The sequence below is a fragment of the Pelobates fuscus genome, chromosome 5 (genome assembly GCF_036172605.1).
Source record: "Pelobates fuscus isolate aPelFus1 chromosome 5, aPelFus1.pri, whole genome shotgun sequence".
NCBI classification, from domain to species: Eukaryota; Metazoa; Chordata; class Amphibia; order Anura; family Pelobatidae; genus Pelobates; species Pelobates fuscus.
In genome coordinates this window covers 313,067,953-313,082,709 of record NC_086321.1, presented here as the reverse complement: position 1 = coordinate 313,082,709, position 14,757 = coordinate 313,067,953, and the positions used below count along the sequence as shown (strand labels likewise).

At 42.5% G+C, this 14,757-nt stretch overlaps 1 protein-coding gene across 4 annotated transcripts in view; it reads left to right on the top strand.

Annotated features, from left to right (window-relative positions):
- APC2 (APC regulator of WNT signaling pathway 2) overlaps positions 1-14,757 on the top strand; it is a 264,775-nt gene that overhangs the window by 229,001 nt on the left and 21,017 nt on the right. For all 4 annotated transcript variants that reach the window (XM_063455534.1, XM_063455535.1, XM_063455532.1 and 1 more), the window contains exons 10-12: positions 7,809-8,187; positions 8,744-8,833; positions 8,995-9,134. In XM_063455534.1, the coding sequence (XP_063311604.1) occupies positions 7,809-8,187; positions 8,744-8,833; positions 8,995-9,134 (609 nt within the window). The remainder of the gene's footprint in view (positions 1-7,808; positions 8,188-8,743; positions 8,834-8,994; positions 9,135-14,757) is intronic.

Genomic DNA, 14,757 nt, shown 5'->3' with positions numbered 1-14,757 from the left:
AATTCTTATTCCTGGGCTACCATACGGTCTCAAAGGCAACATAACCAATCTGGCAAATTTCAATGTCAAAAAAATGAAATGCAAGCCTTATATGTGACTCTCTAACTTTCCAAAACACCATAAAACCTGTACATGGGGGGGGGGGGGGTACTGTTATTCTCGGGAGATTTCACTAAACACAAATATTAGTGTTTTAAAACAGTAAAACATATTACAACAATAATATAGTCCCTAAAAAAGCCGTTTGTTTGTAAAAATATCACTTTTAAAAAAAGTGCCGTTTGTTTGTAAAAACATCACTTTTACTTAAAATATCATCGTTGTAATACAATTTACCAGTTTTAAACACTAATATTTGAGTTCAGCGAAGTCTCCCGAGTAAAACAGTACCCCCTATATACAGGTTTTATGGTGTCTTGGAGAGTTACAGGGTCAAATATAGTGCTTGCAAATTAAATTCTCTGCACTTTCATCCCTGTGTTGCCAGGCATGTCAATCAAATTTTAATTAATCAAATGACATAATTATGTTAAAAAATTACTTAAATATACACGTAGAATTTTAATATATATGCATTTATAGGTATATAAATTCTACGTGTATACTAATGTAATCTTTTATGTAATTATATGTATTTATCTATATATATATATTTGCGGTTATTTGTATTTTATATATAGATAGATATATATAGAATGTCATTCTAAGTGTATTCTGTTTCCAATATATATATATATATTAATAACAAAATACAGTTAGAATGAAATTACATATGAATATATAATTTATTTTAAATTTTGTTTAAATATTGTATTTATTTATTTAATATTGTAATTATACGTGTATATATATATATAATATATATGTAGATCTATTATATATATAATATATATACATATTATATATATGTAACGTCATTCTAAGTGTATTTTAATACTAATATATATACTAATATTAATATTAAAATACATTACGTATGACGTTACATATATATAATATGTATATATATTATATGTATAATATATATACATATTATATATATATAAAAATGCATTTAATTTATTTTATAACATTTTAATTTTTTTTTTTTCAATTCTTTATTTTTGTCGTGCATGGTTGAACAAGAAGACATACGCTGCCACAACAGCAAACATAATCCCAACATTAACACAAGTTCAAATGTATGTGGCATTGAGGCGGAAGCACATTTTTAAACAATTTTTTTTAACAAATGTAGACGTAGTTAGACCATCTAGTGTTATACTGCATACGAGTATCAGCATCAGTAAATACACGATTAGAAAAATTATAAAGGTTATAAGTGGTAGAACAAAAGGCATAAGAACAAGTTACGAAGCAAGATATGTTGGTTACTTTAACCCGATTGTGCATTTTAGGTAAATTATAAGTGTAACGTGTGTATAGGAACAGGTTTAGGTAGTGCTAATGCGTACGGTACATGGTAGGCACGATAAAAGTATGATGCTTAGGGAGACATGGGCTATGACCTGTTACATGACAGACAGCGGCTGGTCCAAACTAATCAGCGTCATAGCGTGTTGGGTTTGCCTAGTTTTAACCTAGAGGGGGGGGAATTAGGTAGGACATGAACGAAGAGTGTTAATCAGCAGGCCTAGTCAGTTATCCTTTTACTATCTGAGGCTTAACAGTATACGTTGTACAATTAATGTATGGTGCCTGTTGGTTTGCTTGGGAAGTGGGGTGAAGTGGGTGAGACGGGTATGTGCCTCTCGATATTATAAGTGTGGTGACTAGTTGTTTGCCGGCTGCCGGCGACATCCTCGCCTGTAGTAAAGGCAGATTAACCAAGCTTAGCAGGAGGGTGATATACCGTCTGGTGGCTTTATCTGGGTGCAGCTTTTCATGTGTCAAAACAGTGTGTCCTATAGGAGTGTCAGCACTATCACTTATCTGCACTGCTACCTCGTTGCGTCGTCCGTGGTCATTTAGTCGATCGGTGTATCTGGGGGCGGTTTACGTCAACGAGCAGGGTCTGGCCCCGGAGTCGTGGCGAGGGATGGGGTTTATGATGGTCCGAGTCAGGGGTTGCTGTGGCATCACTGCCTGTCCAAGCCCATCTAGGCGGTAGCGGTCCGTGAAGGTGGAAATGCGTGCATGGGGTTACCTAGGGGTCTGTTGTGCCCCCTATCATTAAGTAGGAATTAAGTAGGAATTGTCTGCCGGGAAGCACGGGGTGGTGATGTAGTAGGCAGAAGGGTTCCCCTGTGTATGCGGGGGGCAAAAGTTGAAGCCATGGGGCCCATCAAGGTGTGCCAAAGCCCTAGTGATGGTTGGGGATGGGGTTACCGGGAGAACAATAATAGTGTGTTGGGTTGTCAACTGTCCGACGAAGTCGTGTCTGTGAGCGTCCCCAGGTGTAGTCTAGTGATGGGAGCGTGGTTAGGCGGGGGGCCTAGTATCTGTGTCAGTAGTATACGAGAAACTTTAGATGCCAGAGTGGGTAGGCCACGGCTGAAATGCGTAACCAGCATCCAGGAGATGACATGCAGGGCTACTCTTGGTTGGGGGCAATTAACTCCTAGTATACCTTGTGATGTCAATGAGGATTAGTGCTATTTTGTGCACCAGTGTATAGTAAGAGCTACCTCCGTTAAATTGGTATGACAGGAGAAATGTCCGGCAATCAGGGGTTGATAGATCTCCTACGTATTTGTAGGCACATTGTGGTACATGTTAAATTAAATATATTTGTCCATCGTCCATTTGTTTATTTGTAATTGTATTTGTATGCTGGGATATCCTGCAGAGGTCGTCATATTACCGTCCCATGTGCCGTTCAGGTAGTGAGTGCCACGTAGGGTTCGGGTGTGTGGCCTGTCGGCACAAACGGGATGGATCTCGCCGGGTCCCATGAGTGTGAAGGAGACGTGTCACTCCCTTGTCCTGTCTGTGCGAGGATGTCTGGTGGTAGGCCCAGTGCCTGTAAAAGCGGTGTTGCGTCGCTCAGCTCTCGGATCTGATGAGTGTCCGTCCCCTAGTGTACGGTGAGTATGTGGGTCATTTGCCATCTGTACTTGAGGTCTCTTTGCCGGAGTAGCGTGGTCAGCGGCTGGAGGGAACGTCTCCAGGCTAGGGTGCCTCTCGAAAGATCGGGGAAGAAGGTTAAAGTCATCCCTTCGAAATGGAACGGCGTCTTTCCCCTCAGGGCATTCTGGACTGTTGTCTTGTCTAGTCGAGTGTGGAAAGTAAGTATGACGTCCCGTGTGGCCCCGGTCGGTGCCCTTGGCGGTTTGGGGATCCGGAATACGTTGGCAGGGGCAATCTTGCTGGCCAGCGCTGGTGGTAAGATATTCGCCAGGAGGCGTTCAACAGCTTGGGCTAGGTCTGCCTCGGAGATCCCGTCCGGGATCCCTCTTATCTTCACGTTATCACGCCGCCCAGCGTCTTCCTGCTCCGCCATGCGGTGTTCGAGGAGTCTCTGTTGCCGCTGGATGTCTTGGACAGTTTGTCTGAGTTCCCCGAAGTCTTGGTTAGTGGTTCGGGCTGTATGTTCCAGCGTATTGAGGCGGGTCGTTATTCCCTTTAGGTCTCCCCTCAATGCAGCGATGTCGTTATGCAGATCCTTGTGGTGGTCTGCCAGTAGCCGCGTGAGGGCCGCTATTGTCACCGGAGCGGTGTCTGGGTCCAGGGTAGTCGGCTGTGTTGGTCTCCCCGTCTTGGGTGCCGGCAGATATTCCTCTCCAGAGAGGTCATCCGAAAAATCGGAGCATCCGCCATGAAGCGCCGCCATGTTGGTCCCGCTTGCCCCGCAGGCCTGTCCCCACATATCGCCAATCGTGAGTCTCGGGGAGTGTTTCTCGGTCGGCATTTTTTTGTTTTTTCGCCCCATGTCGCTTGTAGGGGGTATATTGCGTCTTTGTGGTGACTTGGGGGTACCCAGCCTGGGTTTTCCACCGTTTTTTCCCGTTTTACACGTGGAGCTGTTAGGCCTTGCGACTGCTTGCCTCGGTGGTCAGGCTCCGCCCTCAACATTTTAATATTTTAATATTTTTTTTTTACACTACCTACCAGCAGGGGGACTGTCTAATATTTTAGACAGTCCCCGTGCTGGCAGATCCATAGCCAGCTATAGGGGGCCATGTGATCGCTCTTTGAGAGCGATCACATGGCCCCCGGGGGCCTCATTTGCCGGAGGGGGGCTGCCTGGGCTCTCAGGCAGCCCCCCAGAAGAGGATCGCGGCAGGGGTGAGTACACAGTACCTCCTGGGGCTGCAAGCCGTTACGGCGTTCTATGCCGCCGCAACGGCTTTAAAGTCCTTTAAAGCCGCGACGGCATAGAACGCCGTAACGGCGTTAAGGGGTTAACATAATCCTGAACGTGACTAAACCATTTCTAAGTTTGTCTAGTCTGGCGTGTTTAACTCTCCCTACTATTGTTATAAAGCCAGTTATTTTCATGTTAAAACAAAACAAAAATGTGCAAACCTCTCAACCCACTGTTAATCCTATGCTTAACTATTCAAAGCTGTTGTGGCGTATGTTTATGCTTTGTAATCACCTGCACGACAAAAATAAAGAATTTAAAAAAAAAAAAAAATTAGAGGGGCAAAGGTTTAAAAATAATATCCGGAAGTATTACTTTACTGAGAGGGTAGTGGATGCTTGGAATAGGCTTCCAGCTGAAGTGGTAGAGGTTAACACAGTAAAGGAGTTTAAGCATGTGTGGGATATGCATAAGGCTATCCTAACTATAAGATAAGACCAGGGACTAATGAAAGTATTTAAAAAAAAAAAAAAAAAAAAAAGGCAGACTAGATGAGCATTCTATGTTTCTATTTTTCTATAAGAATTATATCTGGGATTTCATCTCAGGGAAGAATAAAACGCAAATCTATTTATCTAATGTGACAAACAATTATAAAACATTAATACTAAATACGGTATATAAAAATCCTTACGTATTATTGCGTGACTGAGTTATTCCTCCCTTTTTAAGTGCCAAATGTATGAATCATATAATATACCTTAAACATTTCTGGAATACGTCATCAATGAACAACTATTATATATATATTATTATTGATCATTTGTCAAAAATTCTCCCTTTCTTCCCCATTCCTTTTATTTTTTTTTATTTTTATCCTTTCACCTCTTTTTTTTCTTTTCTTTCTTTTTTCCTTTTTCTCAATCTTAATGTGCCATTTTCTAACTTACTTATGTTAATAATTATTGAAGTGACCTATTGATTAAATATATCTGCTAACTCTATTGTGACAAAAGCTATTCTCTTGTATTTCTCGTGTATTTTTATTGAAAGTGTTCCTATCTCATTATACTTTCTAAATTAATTCTTGCCATACTAAAAAATAATATGTTTGAGCATATAACATACATTAAACTTTTCGTGAATACATTACTAGTAAAACCTCGTAAATGTAATTGCTATTACTCAGTTCTCTTAATGTTATAATGCAATCGCAGAAAGGGGAAAAAAAAAAAATAAATGTAAAAAAATAGAAAAAACAACAACACACTTTGCTTAACTATCCCCTTCTTTTTTCGTTTTCCCTGAATCCTTGTATCTTTTCAAATTATAATTCTCTTCTAATCTATAACTCTTTACTTTCCATATAATTTCAAGTAAAATTGTTGTTATTTAGCCATTCTTTTGCTTTGTCTACTGATTCAAATGAGTTCAATTGACCCTCATAGATGATTAGCATCTTAAATGGAAAACCCTATCTGAATCTTAAGTTGTGTTTCTTCAGAGTCAAAATTATGGGTGCTAATTATATCCTTTTTTGTCGCGTGTTGAACGAAAGATCTGGTGACACCACTATTTTTGAATATAGTCCGTCTTTAACCCCTTAAGGACACATGACATGTGTGACATGTCATGATTTCCTTTTATTCCAGAAGTTTGGTCCTTAAGGGGTTAAAGGGACACTCCAGGCACCCAGACCACTTCTGCCCATTGTAGTGGTCTGGGTGCCAACTCCCCTTCAGTAACCGGGGATTGGTGGGTGGGAGGGAGAGGAACCTCCAGTGCCAGGAAAACGGATTGTTTTCCTGGCACTGGAGTTTCCCTTTAATGCTGTGCTCTCTATTATCTTTCAAAATTCTTTCTTTGAGGTTGTATGAGTAAAAACATGCAATGATATCACAAGGTAATTTTGCTGCAATGTTCTGTGGTTTGTACATTCTGTGTCATCTTTCAATTGTTTCTTTGTTGGCATTTAAAGGTATACCCAGTGCAGTGTAGTACTCTTTTAGAATAGATCTTAAATCTTCTTGTTTAGTCTTTTCTTCAACATTACAAAATCTTAAATTAATCTTTCTGGAGTGATCTTCTAAATCATTGATTTTGGATTCCAAATAAGATACTTTAACACCTTTAAATTATCCTCTTACAAGGTCTTCACTTGAAATTCCATCTCTCTGTATAGATCTTCCATATCAGATGCAGATGCAAATGTAGGCCCAGGGATACCCTCTAGACAGTTGCAGTGAGTGCTCGTCTGTGTTTTATCCACTAAACAGTAATTGGAATTCTGTACTCTCTCCTAGAACACTGGTGTGTTCATTATGTTTCTCTTTCCTTTTCCTTCTCTTCTTCTCCCTATAGCTCATCTCTTCCCTCATTTATACTTGGCTACTCTGTAGTTATTCTTAAGATTTCTACAGCTGTTTTTGGTTGTAATTATTATTATAGTTGTCACGCTGCTAATGTATGAATATCTCACTTGCAAATTCCCATTTATTTATATCTGTAGTTTTGTGTTAAATGTAATTTAAATAACCCTTTCCTCTGCTGTAACAACAACCACCTTTCTTCCAGTCTCAATGGGTGGCCTCTTGCCTTTAGTATTTTCCTGCTAATGTTCAGGTTAGCACATAGCTGCCTATATGGACCCATAATATATATGTAAAGAGCTCATTTTAGATGCCTTTTTATTCTAAAGAAAATAAATATATATTTTTCTGGGCTTTCCTCATAACTGATGTTTTCCAACTCACTATAATTTGAAGCTTGCTCTGCACTTTTTCCAGTTGTGGAATATCCTTCTAAAAAGTGGTGCCCAAAATTTTAAGTGAATTTATGAAGAGGCAAAGATATATTTTGACCACATGAATCAATAACCCATGTTATACATTACAGCACTTACTAGATGTGTATACTGTTGCTTAGTTTATTATCTATAATTGTTCTCAAGTCCTATTCATTTAAAGTCATCACTGACTCTACTCCATTTGGTTGTTTAGGGTTTAAACACTCCAATGACTTAATAGTGCTAAACTCTAATGCAATAAGGATATTGCAGAAAATATACAAAGATAACAAGGATACGCCTGTACAGCTGTACAATGTGTTAAGATATATTGTAAGAAATATTGTTGTTGGTTTTTTTTTTATCTGAACAATACTCTGCTTTGCATTGTTACGTCCTCTTTTTCATATTAGGACATACTTAAAAACAAGAGAAATCTCAATGTATCTTTCCTGGTAATATATAAAACAATATATATATATATATATATCTACTAAAGTTGCAGTCATCTAAACTCACCTCCCTATCTTCCCTCTTACTCCAAAGCATTTTCTTTTTTATATCCTTCATTCCTACATTCCTTTGGCTACTTTGGGGTTAGCACAAAAGTAATAACACCTTTTTTAATTTTCCTCTTTTTCTTATTTAGTTATGTTTAACTTTTATAGTTAAGCTCAATATGTGCTATTCTGTTGATTGATGAAAAGCAAAATAATGAATGTTAAAAAAAAAACAAAAAAAAAAACAGACAACATAGTGATAGTCTTCTCCCCACAGGTGGAGGTTGTGTTCTGGCTCTTGTCAATGCTGGCTACAGGTGATAAGGACACCATGTCACGGACTCTGTTGGCCATGTCTAGCTCCCAGGACAGTTGTCAAGCCATGCGGAGATCTGGTTGCCTTCCACTCCTGCTCCAGATACTGCACGAGGTAGAACGTGATGCACCTCCTCAGGAGTCACAAAAACTTAAAGACGCTAGGATGCGTGCAAATGCTGCATTGCACAATGTCATCTTTTCACAACCAGATGATGGACAAGCTAAAAAGGAAATGAGAGTTCTTCACATCCTGGAGCAAATCCGTTCTTACACAGAAACCTGCTGGGAATGGATGGAAGGACTTGAACAAGGGGGCGGTGTGCATGAGGGCAGCCCAGGTACTTCACACAAACACTGTAACCAGTATAACAATTACATGAAAGCTACAGGTATCTTTCTCAAATAAACAGAATAAAATGTTGGTTTGGAGTGCAAAAAAAAGAGGGGGTGGGGGTGGGAAGGGAGTCACAAAAAAGTGATTTGTGGTGCAATGAACCTACTAAATTCTAGTCTAGAGGCATTGGTGAATTTTTAAGGAAATATTCCCAAAGGAGATGGGATGTATTATGCAGAAATACCTCCAGGGGCAGCAAAAAAAAAAACCTATAACCAACCACATAATTACTATGTAACATGAACATTTACATTGACGAGGACTAAAATATTAAATAAGGAGTGAGAGAGACAATAGACCATTAATAGCGTGATGATGTTTAACACATAAATAATTTATTAAAAAACAAGTTTGACTCTCATATTTAAAAAGGGGGTTACTGGCATATCTCTAAGCACAGCTTTCATACACTATAGTGGTCATAGATGGTTGAAGTAACCCTTTAACTCTACATGTAAGCAATATAACAATTTGTAACTCTGCACTACTTTTATCTCCAGTACCAGTGGAGCCACAGATCTGCCAGGCAAGTTGTGCTATCATGAAGCTATCGTTTGATGAAGAATATCGTAGAGCAATGAATGAACTAGGTAAAACATGAAATAAATCATAAAATATAAGCACGTTAACAGTATTTTAAAATCTCTAAAACCATATAATGTGTTCTCTTCCATCCCCAATCCTATGTCCAGTCACACACAATTCAGTTGCTCCTTCAAGATATTTCATTATGTTTGCTACATTACTCTAGGTGGCCTGCAAGCCATTGCAGAACTTGCAGAGGTGGACTATCAGATGCATAGGATGACCAGTGAGCCCCTCAGCTTGGCTCTAAGACGTTATGCAGGGATGGCTCTCACTAACTTGACATTTGGAGATGTTGTGAACAAGGTAAAGAGTGAACACTATTGATGTGATTGTAGCTATGATTTAGCCATGATTTGTAGCTATGATTTAAACACTATGATTTAAACACTTGTCCATGACCTACGCGCGGATTTAGGGTGTTACCACTCCTGGTTTGACTGCAGCTGTTCTGAAATAGAGAGGAATGTGCCAAGTCTCACCCCCAAATCTAATCTAAATTTCTCAATTGACCATGAGGTAAAAGCCGCAAGGATGTCGGCTATTTGCATGGTTTGGCACAGTTTTCTTCCCTGCAAGCCACTAAATACATAAAAATTTATATAATTTTTAATTAAATAATTTTTTTACTATTGGTACTCATTCTACTAGTCTCAGAAGAAGGATGGATTGCTGAGTTAACACTGCTAGGAATCAAACTGCTGTTTTTGAAAGCACTAGATATATTGCAGATGGGTACTAATAAATTAACAAATTTATCTCAGTTAACTAAACTCTAAAAATCAATTATATTTAAGCAAAGGTCCATAGTGAAGCTAATGCCAACTCTACTACAACATATGCTATAGTGGAATTACATGATTTTTCTATTAAAAACACATGTGAAGTAAAGTCATGATTTTCTTTAAAGACACGGAGGCGAGTATTGCATATCCCTTTCTTTACTGTCCACCAATAGCAGCAAAGAAAAAAATTATGCATACATAATAACACAGGCCACTCCCAGCCAAGTCCCAGTATAATAGTAGGCACCACCCTCAGATCTCACTCTTTCTTGAAAATGCGAAACATCACAACAGAAAAGTCTGCAAAACAGGAAACCAGCAGACATAATTCTTCAGCAACCGAAATGTAGAAGGTCATGATTGAGAACACAGGACCATTCACTCCACAACAGGAAACCAATTCGGGACATCCAAGGAACAGCTCCAACAAGATAATGCTCCCCCAAGGTAGATGAAAGAGACATCAAACAGGACCGGATCATGCTGTGAAAACATAAAGGACAGGAGCCCAAGGGTTAAATCGTTATTCTAGTCCAACATCAAGGCCAGAAGCTTTATAGGCAATAATCTACATCCCATAACGAACAACAGCCCATCCCAAAACTCTAAACCGTTATAATCAAAGCCAAATCCCATAACTACAATGCCCCACTTACCTTATCAACGAATTCAATCGTCTATAACAAACAATACGGGTGGGAAAAACAGAAAACAAAAACTGAGAAATGTCTTCATAACGGGTGGGACAATATGTCTTTAATAAAATCATGACTTTACGTCATGTAATAGGAAAATCATGTAATTTTATTACAAGACACGGAGGCTCATATTGCAAGTTTAAAGCTGATCAACCACTGCAGAAAACACATTAGTAATAGGCTGAAAATAAAATTCACGAAACGTCGATTTCCGCGACCAATCAGCCATCCTCATAAGGTCCTCCAAACATGCGCCCGATGCCAGCCTTAACAGAATGCGCTCCAAAACCAGAAACGTCGATACCAGCTTGGTCCAGAATCCACTTCAACCATCAGGACAACGTAGCACTCGCAACTGGGGCAAAACGGGGACTAAAAGACAAGAAAAGTTGAGGTGTAGATGCGGAAAGATGCAGCCTGGTATGATCTTCATATTCGCGTTAACAGGCATAAAGCCAGCGTCGAAGGGAAAGTTGGATACAATATCGACTTAATAGAAGTCTTAGTACGTCTGGAAATATTGAAAGTCACACCCTCCGGAGTGTATGATCTGGCATCAAAATCCAAAGCACATACATCCGACACCCTTTTGCAAGAAATGAGGCAAATTTAGCCGACAACTGGCGTAATGAGAGATCCCGGTTAGAAGGCCAGGCAGAGAGAAAAGACAGAACAACCGAGACATCCTAAATGGATAATTAACGCAGCCTAGGCGGACGGGAGCCACGTAGGAGTCAACATACTAAAGGATGTTGGCCCGCGGGGCAACCCTCGAAACCACGGTGGGTCAAAGATATTGCCGACCTATACAGATTAATCTTCGGTAAGCCCTGCCAGCATCAAACAGAGAAGTCAGGAATTCCAGAATTGCTGTCACAGGTGCTGAAACAGGATCCACGTCCCTAGCATATGATCGTCTAGTTCCGGGAGCCCATGCGTCTGCCAACAATCGCTGAGTAGTCTCCAAAACACCCTGGACTTCCCAGGGTCTCCTGCAATCCGCCACACCATGAGAAGGAGGGATCCGTCCACCAACATAGGGTGACAACCACCTGCCGGATCACGAAGTAGGCCTGGGAAAGACATCAACAGCCTGGGACAATCCACTGACATCTCCAGAAGTTGAGGGAACCACGACTGAATCCCCCAAAAAGGAGCCAAAAGCCAAAAGTTCGGTTTGGCGTTGAACCTGAAGGAGCATGCGTGGAATCATGGAGAAGGGGGGAAATGCGTCCACTGCCTCTGCCGCCGGGTCTGGTCTCCAGCTGAGAAACCGTGGGAGCTGGGCGTTGAGCCATGAGGCCAAGAGGTCGATAATAAAAGGACCCCTGAGGGACAATACAGTTGAGAACACCTCCGCGTCCAATTTCCAGTTGCTGTTGTCCGAAATATACCATGAATTTCAATCCGCCTGGACATTGTGTAGGCCTTGTATATATTCTGCTTGGACCTCCAAATTCCAAGCTAAACAGAACTCCCGAAATTCTCGCTAATCTGGCCAAGACCGCCGACTGGGTGCCGCCAATGTGGTTGAAATACCTCACCGCCGAGATGTTGTCCATGTGGAGGCAAATGCACGCCTGTGTCTGATCCCTCGCGAAACTCCGGATTGCAAAAGAACCCGCCAAACGACCAATGACCTCCCGTCAACACACCTTCGCAGTGGGCACACCAGCCGTGGAGACTCGCGTCCGAGTCTATGGTGAACTCCGGTTGTGAACCAAAAATCTCCCTGCCGTTCCATGCAGACAGGTTCACGATCCACCACTGCAGTTCGTCCCTCATTTTGCCTTCCAGGGCAACCATACCTGCGTAAGACGCACCCTCTCGCAGATTAACTATTTTCAACCCTTGAAGTGCCCTGTAATGGAGAGGGTCCAGGAACACTGCCTGCATAGACGAGGCCAGCAGGCCGATAAGCCGTTCCAAATGACACCGAGTGATCCTCGGACGGAGGAGCGCCCAGCGAAGTTCCTTGAGAATCGTCTGAATCTTGGAGGACAGAAGGCTCAACGATTCCTCCTCTGAATCCACAAGGAAACCCAGAAATTCCATGCCCCTGGATGGGTTTCTGGCAGGATTTTTCCCAGTTGATGATGAACCCCAGACGACTGAGCAGGTCCACGGTCCATCGCAGATGGTGCATGAGGATGTAGCGTTCCTGAGTCATGATCAGGGTGTCGTCCAGGTAGACGATTAGGTAAACGCTTCAACTGTGGAGCCAGGCCATCACCGGGTGCAGCAGCTTCGTGAAGCACCAGGGCGGAAGGAAGACCAAAAGGAAGGCAAGTAAAGCGCCAAACTCTGTCCTTCCAACAGAATCAAAGTAGATATTGAGAGGTTTTGGCTACCCGCACCGTCAGGTACGTGTCCTTCAAATCTAGTTTTGCCAGCCAATCTCCGTGCAGGAGTAGGTCCCTCAGAAGATGGATGCCCTCCATCTTGAAATGGCAGGAGCGAACCATAGCGGACGCAAGTTGATGACACGGCGGTTTTGGCCACCTTTCTTTTCCACTAGGAATGTATTGCTTAAAACCCCTTCAGAGTTCATAGGGGCCAGCTAAATTGCCTCCTTGACGCAGAGGACAGACATTTCCTTGTTGATCAACCTGCGGTCTCTGAGTGAGAAACAGATCGGCCAAGGAGTTGGAATATCGCAAGGTGTGAAAAGGCGCTATATGAAAACCTTGAACCGTGTCGAGTACCCACGAGGTAATTGTAATTGTTTACCAAACTGGGGGAAAATGGCGGTGTCTGCCCCCTACACAAACATGAGAAAAAACTCACCGTATGGGCGTCTTAAGACGGTTTGCCTAAGGAAACCTCTCAAACGCCTGGTTGACTCCGTGATGGAAGGTCTTCGTCTCCTGGAAATTGGAGCGGTGCTGGAAACAGCCTTGTCCCGAGTTGCAGCCAGCCAGACGGCCCCTGAATCTGTCGGCTCTGGTTGAGACCCGCCCCTTATCAAGGGCAGTAAATGCCCCTACAAAGCGATCCAGATCCTTAATAAAGAAATCGCCAAATAATAAGCCCTGGGCGTCTTTACCAGTTTCAGTGAGGGCGAGATTGGCCAACTTGGGCTCTATTATAACTATAACAGGATGGCTTTACGCCGTTCCATGGAAAGGGAGGCATTGACACTCCTGGTGATGCAAATCACTCTCTGGACCCAACACGGAGTTCCTCCGGGTCTACCATATGGTTTTCGGCTCTGGCGTCCTCTGCCAAGTCAAATAATTTCGCAAGGGGACCAAACACATCTGGCACGATCTAAGTGCTGAATCCAGTCCCTTGCGTGGGTTCAAACCCAATTTAGCCAGAAACTGGGTCATCTTAGGGTCTAAGGCTCTGGGGTGTCACATACTTTGTTAGGCACTACAGGCCTGGGTGTCAGGATCGGGACAGGGATCCAACACGCAGAGTACAAAGTGTAGTAGGTACGTATACCGGACCTTAGAATGGCCGGACTTAACGTAAGGAGTAAGTAGAGAATGGTCAGAGACAAGCCGAGGTCGAGGGAACGAGAAGACAGGTAAGCGAGAGACAAGCCGGGTCAAAGGATAACAGAGATAAGCAGAGTAATACAAACAAGCCGGGTCAGAACCAAAGAGACAATAGGCATACAAGAGCACTGAGTGACTAGACTGGCTAGAACCACGACATCGCAATGAGCAAAAGCGGGAAGCTCTATTAAATACCCCGGTTCTAGGAGGTAATCACACCCCCGACGAGTCCTGGTTCGTGTTCAGGGTTTGAGTGACAGGTCGAGCAGGCTTGGCATCCTGACGTCGGCTACTGAGCGTCACGTCATAAAAGGGCGTGGATCCCTCGCGGCCGGCGTGTAACCGACCGGAGGAACAGCGAGGAACGGAGGAAACAGCCCTTCTGGACGGGAAAACGTCTAACTCTCTCCTCTTATCAGAGGTAGAGACTACAGGTACCCTGACAGTACCCCCTTCTCAGAAACGCCCACCGGGCGGAAGCAACCGGGACGAGATGGAAAGCGGGAGTGAAAAGCCCTGCGGAGGCGAGGAGCATGTACATCCTCCTGAGGTACCCAAGTCCTCTCCTCAGGACCATATCCCTTCCAGTCAACAAGATACTGCAACCTCCCTCGAGAAATTCGAGAATCGATGATGGAGTTGATCTCGTATTCCTCCTGACCCTCAACCTGAACAGAGCGAGGGGAGGAAACAGTGGAGGAAAATCTGTTGCAAATTAACGGTTTCAACAAGGAAACATGAAAAGAATTAGGGATGCGTAAGGCAGATGGAAGTGCTAGGCGATACGCAACCGGGTTAGTCAGAACCCTGTAAGGACCAATATAACGAGGAGCGAATTTCATAGAAGGAACCTTTAAACGAATGTTTTTTGTACTCAACCATACCCTATCACCAGGAACAAAAACAGGAGCCGCCCTTCTGCGTTTATCAGCGTGTTTCTTGA